This window comes from Stenella coeruleoalba (assembly GCF_951394435.1).
Source record: "Stenella coeruleoalba genome assembly, chromosome: 12".
In the NCBI taxonomy this organism is placed as follows: Eukaryota; Metazoa; Chordata; class Mammalia; order Artiodactyla; family Delphinidae; genus Stenella; species Stenella coeruleoalba.
The window spans coordinates 21,994,772-22,006,858 of record NC_137158.1 but is presented as its reverse complement, the minus strand read 5'-3'; the positions used below and the strand labels follow the sequence as shown (position 1 = coordinate 22,006,858).

Genomic DNA, 12,087 nt, shown 5'->3' with positions numbered 1-12,087 from the left:
AGACACAAACTCCCCGATTTCTATCAAGCAAACAGTGCTATTAACATTCCAAATCCTGGTTAGAACGCAGTTACTGGAAAGCAGTGTCCTTGTGCAAGAAAAGGAAGGAAAGGCCTGAAACTGACCTGAGCACGGGTCCACATGAACCTCAGTCTTCTCCGTTCCACCGGGAGGCCAAACAGGGAAGGCTCCAAGTAATAGGGGGGTGGGGAGACCAGAGGAAGGGCAGAGAGGAAACTACACTCCTCCAAGGGTGAAGGCAAAAGAGAAGCGGACTCTGGAAAAGCCGCTGCACAGCGACATCCGACCCTAGGATACACATACAGGGACAGCTTCTTTCCACCGAGGAGAGCAACCTTCACCATGGAAGCGGTGCTCCTAACAAGTAAAGGCAGGAAGGGACAACCTCCGCGCCGCCTACCCCCGAACGTCTCGCCCAGCTAGAAGGGGTCGGCGGGGACTGCTCCTCGGAACATCAACAAAGGCCCCTTCAGTCCTAAGGCGAAACTCGAACAACAAAGGCCCGGAGACAGCGAGAACGGGGCCGGGGGCGGGACGGATGAAAGCAAAAGGAGGCAAAGGAATCAAACCAGTGGGGGCGGAGGCCCGTTGGAGTGGGACGCGGGGGCGCAGAGGCGGGGGGCGCGGTAATCCCCAGTGCACAATAAGAGAAGGAGGAAGGGGACCTGGCCTCCATTCCCCCCTTACCCTCTCCTACGGCGGAGAGGGCTCCAGTCCTCGCAGTCTGCATCTCTCGGCCGCGGGGACCGCGCAGTCCCGAGTTCGGGGAAGGGAAGGGGAGGGGGGATTTTCCGCCCTGACCACAACTCCCTTCCCCCAGCCGGGAGCCGCCGACAACAACCGCCACAACGGCAGCCACACAAAGGCGCCTTCCTCGTACTCCCCCGCTCCCGCCCGGGCGGCGGCGCAGACGGTGCCAAGGCAGCGAGGACCACCGCACGGCCGCCAAGCGCTCGCTCGCCCTCTTCCCCCTCTAGCAGGGGGAAAGGGGGAGGGGACCCCAGGCGCCCTCACCTGGCACAGCTGCTGACAGTACTCCGTGGCCGCCTCCACGGCCGGCACCCGGCTCTCCCGCAGCTGTCGCTCCAGCTCCTGGAGCCGCTCACCCAGGCGCTGCAGCTCCGCGGCGCAGCCGCCTCCGCCGCGACTCAACCTCTCCTGCTCGGCCTCTTCGTCCGCCATCTTCACACCCCGCTCCGTCGCGTACGCACCTGGGTCACGTGATAACACAATGCCACGTTCGGCGGGGTCACGTGCCGGGCGCGCTCGCACGCCGCCGAGCACGTACAAAGGGCCCGGTGGGGAGGATGGGGGGCGGGGAGAGTGGCGCGAGGGAACCCGAGGGAGGTGAAGGGAAGGGGAAAGGAGGAGGGCGGGGTTGGGCGGTACGGAAAACCGCGGTTTACTTACCCCCAGCGGGAAGTGGGCAGCAGCGGACGAAATGGGCGGGCCGGTGGAGGCCTGTTCTCGGTCACGTGAGGGCCGCGACGCGGGGAAAAGCCTGGGGAGGGGCTCTCTTCTCGACCGTCCGGATCCCGGCGTGGCTTTCCCCAGTCTCCGAAGCCTTCTACGGACATATGCCCCAGTTCCCCAAGAGGACGGGTGAGGGAGAGCTCTGGGTGGGCTGGGGCAAGGGCTGCATTTGCGATTGGCCCGAAGGCAGGCCAGAGGCAGGGGAAGTGGAAGCAGGTAAAACCCACCCATGGACCAAGAGCGTGAGAGCCAAAGCGGGACTATGAACTGTCAAAATTGTCTCCGACTTCTCACCAGGAGAGGGAGGAGGGATCTGGTGCCTGAGGTACCAGATCTCGTCCCACTCCCCTCCTCGTCAGTCCCAAGAACGCCTCTCCCTTGGAAACACAATCTCTAGGGGGTTGAGGCAACAAAGAAAAATAACAATTGGGTCAGAGCAGAATGAGGTCCAATCCTCAGTCTGGAGAACGGAGCAAACTCATGAAAAGCATAGCTTCAAAGATTTCAGACTGTGAAATTGTGGACGTTGGAACCAGGTGATTTTTAAACCACGAAAACATTTCTGGAATAAGTGATAGCCAACTAATCTGTTCCGCCGCGATTTAAGACTCTCCTGCACACTACAGAAATCACCGCCACATAAAACACGCTCTATATGGAAGCTCTTGAAAAGAAAGTAGGTCAAGAAAAAAAAAAAAAGACAGCAATAAGCACTCCATTAAAAATCACAACGGAGGGGAAGTCGCTAAAATAAAAGAACAAGGTTATCGAGAGTTACTACAGATTCAACAGCATTTTTTCCTGGTGCTGCAAATAGAGATGGCATTCTGAACCATATTTTATTTACAACCTGGAAAGAATGAACACTTGGCACTTGAACAGAACAGTAGAAGTAGTACAAAAATTCAAGTGCTTACGCCTAAAGTTCAGAATAAAACAAATATTTTGTTAGTAGTCGAAAATTAGACAAAAGGCTAATCTTTCTTACAACTTGTCTACAGAAATTCAGAAAGAATGATAGTGATGAGGCATCTGGAGATTTCTAGTATTAATAGAAAATGTTCTAGACAGTATGTTGTCCAGAATGAATGTTTGTAATGCATAAGTGATGGTGATGTTTAAGTGCCATTATATAAGATGAGTGGGCACAAATGAACCCCTTATAAAAGCCATTATCAGCTAAAATAATAGTACAGCATATGTGTGCTGATATTACATATTAACAATACAGGTTCTTCAAATAGTTACAAATGGAAGAGGCTGGGGAGTACACTCAAGGGCTAAGGAACAAAGATGTAAAAGTATCACTGAGAGCTTAAAAAGCAACAATTAAGGCAGCTAATGGATTTTAATATTTGCAGCTCACTCTCCCAAGTGAAGTATTTTAGATGTCCAAACAAGATTTCTCCAATGTATGTTATCTTAGGATAACCGTTAAAATATAAAAAATGAGAAATATGAGATTAGCCACATATACCAGTAAATTCAAGGACATCTAAGGCATCAAAGGCTAGCAAGGCACATTTTCACTTCAAGCATTATGGTTTACACCACACCTAATCTATAGATAGAAAGAAAAAAAAAAGAAGAAAGGAAAATATATCCAAAGAGAAATGTATCCACTTATTGATTAAAAACAAAAAGCCCAAGGATGTAGGTCATTTCCACTTCCTGCCCATGATAGCCCTAAAACCAAAAAGATTTGATTAGCAAATTGATTCTGAGCATTATCACTGACTTGCAAATGTCCCTCAGCTTGGAAGACTAAGTCCTTCACTTTTATTTGGTATCTTTCCCCCCACCTTCCCCTTCCTGCATTCCTCCGTATTAGAATCTACAGAAAGTGTAAGGACTAGGGGTGAGTGGTGTAATTAATGACCATTTATTGAGTACTTATGCGCAGGCACTGCTTGATATGGGGAAAATCAAAGGTGAATGAAAACTATCCCTGCCTTGAGGAAGCTTACAGTTTTGAGGAAGAGTGACCTGCAATGGCAGTTCGTACGACAAGTGTTCTATTATGAGAATGCATGCAGATTCAATTCTGATCACCAAAATCGTCTAAGGAGCTAGCTGGAATGTCCATCGAATCTCTACAGAAGTGCAGGTTTTTTTAATTAAATGAGGGCTGGAAATACTTTCCCTTGACAAGTCGACCTTGTCTTCGAGACCTCATAAATTTCATTCTTATCCATTAAAAAAGTGTATCAACAAGTACATATGACGTATTGTACTTACGTCCATTTGTTCTTGTAATAACACTGTCAGTTCACGGGAATCATTGCACACACGCGCACACACACCCCTACTTACTGAGACGTTCCTGGGGGAATTCGGAGGCCCGTTCCATGGAGAAAACAAGCATAAGCCCCGGGGCCAAGAGACTTGGCGTCTCTGGGGACCTCAGTGTCTGCGCCGCGAGTGCCCTTGCCCATTTTGGACACAGCGCGACTGCTATGGACGTGATACAATTATATGGACCTTCAGTCCCAAGAGACTCGATTTCAGAGTAAATCTGGGAGACAGAAAAAGCCCCCCACCCCACCCCTGCGATCAATAAAGCCAGGGAGACCCTTAGGAGACAGAGGTCGCTGCATCCAGGCCGCGCCTGCCTGCCTGCTTCACGAGTTTCCCGGGCTGCCCCGGCCCCCAACTCGCTAGTGCACTTTTTTTTTTCCCCCTAAAATTCTTGAAATAGCACGGCCTGGTGGCAGGAAGGGCGCTGGGTTGTGCCTGCTAACAGAGCCAGAGGGCCGCGCCAGGGATGCGGCGGGCGCGGCGGACGGCTCAGGGCTAAGGCTGGGCACGTCCTTCCGACCGGGGCGCCGAGCAACCCCAGCACGCTGGGAGAGAGCGCTGGCCTCAGGGGGCGGAGAGCGCCCCGCCCTCCCGCCGCCGTTTCTCCCTTCCCCGGCTGTCTCCCGGGGCCCCGGCCACCGGGAAGGTGCGCAGGGCTGGAGCCGGGCTGAGGCCGCCTCCGATCTGCTCGGCTAACCGTGTCCTCGGGTCCCCACTCGGCCGAGGCGGGACGGGACTCCCCTGGCGCGGCACGGCGCTCGATCGCTTGGCAGCTGCGCGGTTGCTCGCGCTCTTCGTCCAGGGGCCGGCGCTCAGCAGCCCCAGCCCCGGCATCTGCCGGCGCGGCTCTTCCACCCGGTGCTGTGGATCGAGACCGCAGGGCGGCTGTGGCTCGTGGTTCGGTAGCCGCGGGCGCCCGGGGCCTCCAGGCCGAGGGATGCTGGAGCCTCTCCAGGGCGCGGCGGGGCTCCGGGGCTCCGGAAACCGAAAGGGCGGGGATGCTAGAGTCTGTGCTGCGGAGGCCGCGACGCGGGCACGGCTGCTGGGTCTCGGGCGGGTTCTACCTGCTCTCATCCGAGGGGCTGGGCCGCGAGGCCCCAGACAGGCCGCCTGCTGGGTCTCAGAGGTGAGGGCCGGAGTCTGTCTGGGGATCGGTCCAGCAGAAAGTCCCCCCGGAGTCTGGGAACCACTTCTGTGTCCGCAGACACAAAGAGAGAGCACGGGTTGAAGGTCTATTGGAATCGGTTAAAAACACACCACACTTTCCCGAGGAAAACATTTTTCATGAGAGGAGCAGCGAATGGAGTCCAATCAAAGTTGAAAACACGAGGCAGGTGCTGTGCCACATATTGAAATGATTCCAAAGGCACCGGAAACGCTGGGCCCGCATTTAAAACGGTTAATTCTAGTCCTTGCGTTCTTCCCAGAAAGAAGATAGCATGTATATTTAAATATACATAGGTAGTTAAATGAGGAGAGATATTTGTATTGCCTATTCGGATTTTTTTTTTCTTTCCATGAGGAAAAGCCAGGTGCAAATGAGAAAGAGTAATACCATCCTAAGGAAAATGCTTTTAAGAGAGCCTCAATTATTCAAACGTAAATTAACCGCGAAATAAAGCAAAATAAATCTTGGAAGCATAAATGTGGCATACGTTATCTCTGTAGAGAACCCCTGAGTTGATTCACAGCATCTCTCCCAAGAAGAAATATAGAAATTGCCTTTGGAAAGGCAATATAAAAGTGCCTTTTTCTTATATTTCTAAGTTTTCATCATTGTATCTCATTTACCTCATTGGAAACCCATCAGAGAGTATCAATTTTGTGGTCTCTGGATTTTAAAAAATAGGGCTGTCAAAGTGTGATGAACTTGGAAATGCACAGGTCTCTCTTCCCATTTTAGGACATCAACTTTTTAGGAGTTTTGCTGATTTCTGTGATTCTTACAGACGTATTCTTCAATATAACAACAGTGGCAGTAATAATAATTCAATTAACATCAATTTGAGTGTTTAGTGTTCTGTTCATATACTGGACCAGGATCAGTGCCACCGAGTGCTTACCCTCTATCGTACCTTTACAAAAATGTTCACTTGCTCACTATTCCTCTCTCTACATCCTCACCCTCTTGACTTCCCCTCTAATCAGGGCTCCTCTGTGAAGTCTTCCTTTGTCTTCCTGGTGGAGTGAAGTCTGGATACATCTGTCACCAGAGTAGAGTTGACTGATTTGTTCTGCTTTCCCTTAGCCCACCACCCCCCTTCCCATGCAGAAATAACCACCCTTTAAAACTCCTGTAGCTTTGATCTACTACTTACTGCATTTTATTTTTTTTAATGTCATACCATTTTTTTAATTGGAGTATAGTTGCTTTACACTGCTGTGTCAGTTTCTGCTGTACAGCAAAGTGAATCAGCCAAACATATACATATATCCCCTCTTTTCTGGATTTCCTTCCCATTTAGGTCACTGAGTAGAGTTCCCTGTGCTATACAGTAGGTTCTCATTAGTTATCTATTTTATACATAGTAGTGTATATATGTCAATCCCAGTCTCCCAATTCATCCCACGCCCCCTACTGCATTTTAATTCGAAATCCCTCATCTTGCCTTTTATTATAGTTAGTCTATAGATGAGCCTTGCTCATGAGCCTGTAAGCCCTTTGAGGGTAGACACTGTGTCTTATATCCAGGCTCACTTCTCTAATATTCCTTGGCACATTTCAAGGTAAAATTAAGTAGTCAATAAGTGCCCATTGAACTAAATTCAATTCAGTTTATTTTTCACCGTCATAGATATAGATTTAAACTTATCCTCATATTATCTAAAATATCCTAGACTCTACAGGATGAGCAATGATGCTCTCTAAACTTTAGGAACTTATTTACAACTGCCTTTCAAATATTTTGGGGACTCTACTTTTTATCAACAAAATTATCTATAATCAAAAGTTATAGCAAGTAGACTCAAAAGAAGGCAAGATAGATGCTCAGTTGTTACACTCTATCAAATGAACTGCAAAAACACAGGCTCTAGCTTTCTCTTTCACAAATTTAATCTGTGCTTTAGATCTAATTTAATTTTGTCTTTTCTCTTACATTTTGTCACAATATTGATTTTTGTATTGTCTTCTCGAGAGAGTCTAAATTTCCAGTCCAATTGTTTTCTTAACATAACTGAATCTTTTCTCAATTTCTTTACCACGAGTTTACCCACTAACATCTAGTGCATGCTTAATATGGGACCTTACTACCATCCTAGAAATCTAAGGAGAAAATAAATGTAAGAAGATTACCTCTCAGTCCAGGTAGGGCTTATCCTTCAGGATCTGAATTATCTTACAGCAGAACCTCTAAAACTTTAGTGTGCATAAAGATCACTTGAATAATTTGACTTAAAGGCAGATTCTCAGGCCACACCTCTAGAAAGTCTGATTAAGTAGACTGGAGTTGGGCCCTAGAAACCTGCTTTCTAACCATCACTTCGGGATCCTTCAGATCATACTGTTCTAGACCTGTAGTTGTCTAATTTCTGCCTTCCCTTCCTTCCCTCTGACTCATGGCCCTTGTACCAATTTTGTAAAAAAAGAAAGAAAGAGGGTTTCCCTGGTGGCGCAGTGGTTGACAGTCCGCCTGCCGATGCAGGGGACACGGGTTCGTGCCCCGGTCCGCGAAGATCCCACATGCCGCGGAGTGGCTGGGCCTGTGAGCCATGGCCGCTGAGCCTGCGCGTCCGGAGCCTGCGCTCCGCAACGGGAGGGGCCCCAACAGTGAGAGGCCCGCGTACCGCAAAAAAAAAAAAAAAAAGAAAGAAAGAAAAAGCCTAAACACCTTCCTTCTTGCTCCACCCACCACCAACGGGCACAAAGCACTTTAAAAAAAAAAAGTTATAGCTAACTCTTCATAATTTGTTCTAATCATCCGGTTATCCAAAGTCTTTGTTTTGTGAATCATTTGACTCCTAAGCCCCTAGTTCAATGTGCAGCACATGGAAGGTGTGTTCTCAATAAACGTGCATTTTTCAACCTGTTCCTCATGCATTCCCTAGCAAGGCTACTTGTTGAGGAGAAGAATATTACTTCTTAACAGCTCTATCAGAAGTGGTGTGAAGGGGTAGGGGAAGAGAGCTCAAAGTTTTGTTTGTATTGGACTTCCCTGGTGGTCCAGTGGTTAAGACTCTGCACTCCCCATGCAGGGGGCACGGGTTCAATCCCTGGTCAGGGGATTAAGATTCCACATGCCTGGTAAGGAAACATGACGAGCGGCCAAAAAAAAAAAAAAAAATTCTCCCTGTATTTATAAGTCTTAATGACATGTATTTTTTTATACATATAAGGGTAAGTGGACAGGGAAGAAAGAAAATGTAAAATTTGATTTGTAAATTCCAAATATCCATGGTTCTGAGACTTTCTAAAATTGCTAATTAGGTGCCATTAATTTTAAAATTACATAAAATTTTCAAACAGCAAAGAAAGACATAAAATAGAAAATAAACATCTTCCTCCATTCCTAACCTCCAGGGTCAAGTCCCACCCTGTTACTTGACTCAACAATGGTTTATTTATTCTTAAGAATTTTCTTCTTTTCCCTGCCGGTCCAGTGGTTAGGACTCTGTGATCTCACTGCCAAGGTCCCAGGTTCAATCCCTGGTGGGGGAACTAAGATCCCACAAGCCCCACGGTGGCAAAAAAAAAAAAAAAATTTCTTCTGCACATATAAGCAATATGTGCTTATCACCACTGCTTTCTTAACAAATCTACTCATACCACTCAGCTGGACAGTCTCCCACTTTACTTTTTTCTCTTAAAAATTAATTTACAAATTTTCTATATCATCATTCTTTGTAATGACCCTATGATATTCCATGGTATAAATGAAGGTAATTTAATTAATTATTTCATGGAGGAACAAGTTGGTTCTTTTCTCTTTTTTTTTTTTAAACTATAAAAATGCTGCAGTGGCCTTCCTTGTGCATATATTTGATTATCTGAGCAAGTAAGTATGTATGCGATAAATTCCCCAATGAAGATTTGTTGAATCAAAGCAATTTGTGATTTTAATTTAGTCAGATGTTGCTAAATTGTCCTTCCAAAATGTTGGACCAGCTTATAGTCCCATCAACAGTGTAGAAAAGGACCGGTTTCCCAGGAATTCTTAGTAGAACTATGTTTTGTCAAGCTTTTAAAACAATTTCATAATTTAAAATTAATAGCTCATTTTGATGAGCATTTCTTTTTTTTTTTTTTGCTGTACCTGGGCCTCTCACTGTTGTGGCCTCTCCCGTTGTGGAGCACAGGCTCCGGATGCACAGGCTCAGCTGCCATGGCTCATGGGCCCAGCCGCTCCACGGCACGTGGGATCTTCCCGGACCGGGGCACGAACCCGTGTCCCCGGCATCGGCAGTCGGACTCTCAACCACTGCGCCACCAGGCAAGCCCTTGATGAGCATTTCTTAAACTTTGGGACAAACTGAGGATCTCTTTTAAATTGAAGTATAGTTGATTGACAATATTATGTTAGTTTCAGTTATACAGCATAGTGATTCAGTATTTTTGCAGATTATATTCCATTATAGGTTACTACAAGATATTGGATATACCTCCCTGTGTGATACAATAAATCCTTGTTGCTTCTCTGTTTTATGTATGGTAGTTTGTATCTGTTAATCCCGTACCCCTAAATTTCCCCCCACACACACTTTGGTAACTGTAAATCTGTGAATCTATTTCTGTTTTGTATATACATTCATTTGTATTATTTTTTAGATTCCACATATAAGGGATATCATATAGTATTTGTCTTTCTCTGTCTGACTTACTTCACTAAACATAATATTCTCTAGGTCCACCCATGTTGCTGCAACTGGAAATATTTCATTCTTTTTTATGGCTGAGTAACATTCCATTGTGTGTGTGTGTGTGTGTGTGTGTGTGTATACCACATCTTAAGCCAATCATCTATTGATGGGCATTTGGGTTGCTTCCATGTCTTGGCTATTGTAAATAGTGCTGCTATAAACATAGAGGTGCATGTATCTTTTCAAATTAGTGTTTTCGGTTTTTTTCCAGATGTATACGCAGGAGTGGAATTGTCGGATCATACGGTAGTTCGACTTTTAGTTTTTTGTAGGAAGTTCCATATTGTTTTCCATAGTGGCTGCACCAACTTACATTTCCACCAGCAGTGTAGGACGGTTCCCTTTTCTCCACACCCTCTCCAGCACTTATTGTTTGTAGGTTTTTTGATGATGGCCATTCTGACAAGTGTGAGATGATACCTCATTATGGTTTTGATTTGCATTTCTCTAATAATTGGTGATGTTGAGCCTCTTTTCCTGTGTCCTTCAATTTTTGGCAAAATTTTCCATTGCGTTGTGAGGTCTTGGAGCTTCCAATCAAGTCTATATCATTCTCTGCAGACTAAATAAATTACAAATTTAACTTCACTCAATATCCATATTGCTTTTTAGCAAACTCACAATAGAAAATTTCAGATCTTTCTATAAACATTTACTGAAGGGGGTCTATACAAGTCACAATTTGCAAGAACGATGAGAAAAATAAAGATGATAAGACACTACTCATGCTCTAATGATCTTATTTTCTGATCTTAACCATGTTTGGAGCATCCTATTCTGAATGGACTTGCTCTGAGAACTGCCTGGCACACTGTCCCAGAAATTTGGAATTGGAATGCAGGGTCATTTGATCTGTGTGTGGAACTAAATGGATGGAAATAACAAGGCATACCTCTGGGAAGTGTGTTGCTGCAGGGTTTAAGGAGAAGCAGAGAAAGCCAATGCTGGGGCAGGAAATAAAGTTGACGTGTAGAAAGAAGTGGAGCCCATGTGGTCCCGAAATGCTTGTGACCCAGGGAGTGGCTTCCATGAAACCTGACAGTCTTGCAGTCTCCACCTGGCCCACACGTGTGAGTGAATAATTTCCCTCTTTTTTACTTAACTTTACTGTGAAAAGAGTATAGGTCAGTTGTAATTAACAGAATGTTGACTCACACAGGGGAATTAAATAAATAGCTATAAGACGAACGAGAAAGTAAGAAGCATCTTAGGTAAATGAAATGTGTAGAGAACAGTTCAGCATGCATGACTGAAAAGAGCTTGTGAAGGTCAGTAAGTGGGATCCAGCACTGGAAAGGTAGGTGAGAGCTGCACCGTTTGGTGGACATTATGGCACCACTGACTTTTTCTCTTTTTGGCTGCACTGCGAGGCTTGAGGGATCTTAGTTCCCCAACCAGGGATCCACCCCGGGCCCCGGCAGTGAAAGCGACGAGTCCTAACCACTGGACCGCCAGGGAATTCCCACCATAGACAATTTCGAGCAGCAAAGTGACATGGTAATAATAACTGTTACCATCTATTGAGTGCTAATAAAGTGCCAGGGGAAAATATTTTATGCGCATATTTTCATGCAATTGCAACAATTATCGTTTGTAGAAATTATTAGTATCCACAATACAGATAAGAAATAGGGAATGAAAGATAAAGTGGCTTAAATAATCCTCCACCCTTAGCTCACTGCAGATTTGGGGGCTCAACTCTTCTAGATTATGTTGCCTTAAAGTCAGTGTTGTCCTTTAGAAGAGCAGCCCTAGCTGGAAATCCTTAGCACAAAATAGAAGAAGAGGCCAAAGGTAAAGAGGCTAATTAAGAAAACTTTCTTTCGTGAAATGTCTATTTAGGTCTTCCGCCCATTTTTTTATTGTTTTGTTTTGTTTTTATTGAGCTGCATGAGTTGTTAGTATATTTTGGAGATTGAGCCTTTGTCCGTTGCTTCGTTTGCAAATATTTTCTCCCATTCTGAGGGTTGTCTTTTCATCTTGTTTATGGTTTCCTTTGCTGTGCAAAAGCTTTTCAGTTTAATTAGGTCCCTTTTGCTTATTTTTGTTTTTATTTTCATTACTCTAGGAAGTGGGTCATAAAAGATCTTGCTGTGATTTATGTTAAAGAGTGTTTTTCCTATGTTTTACTCTAAGAGTTTCATAGTGTTCGGTCTTACATTTAGGTGTTTAATCCATAGGGAGCTCAGCTCGGTGCTCTGTGATGACCTAGATGGGTGGGAAGGGGATGGGGAGGGAGGTCCAACAGAGAGGGGTTATATGTATACCTATAGCTGATTCACTTCATTGTACAGCAGAAACTAACACAACATGGTAAAGCAATTATAAAATAATTATAATTATTTTATAAAAAATTTATAAAAAACCAATAAAAAATAAAAAAAAGAAACCTTTCTCTAGGAGAGATTTATGAGAGCTGCTGGGGGATAACATTGGGAA

At 45.4% G+C, this 12,087-nt stretch overlaps 1 protein-coding gene across 4 annotated transcripts in view; it reads right to left on the bottom strand.

The window, feature by feature from the left end:
- Positions 1-12,087, bottom strand: part of ZNF292 (zinc finger protein 292) — a 208,738-nt gene that overhangs the window by 86,396 nt on the left and 110,255 nt on the right. For 2 of the 4 annotated variants that reach the window (XM_079938618.1, XM_079938617.1), the window contains exon 3: positions 1,036-1,588. In XM_079938618.1, the coding sequence (XP_079794744.1) occupies positions 1,036-1,588 (553 nt within the window). Of the gene's footprint in view, positions 1-1,035; positions 3,787-12,087 lie in introns of those variants that run through there. The other 2 variants (XM_079938619.1, XM_079938616.1) reach the window with 2 other exon arrangements.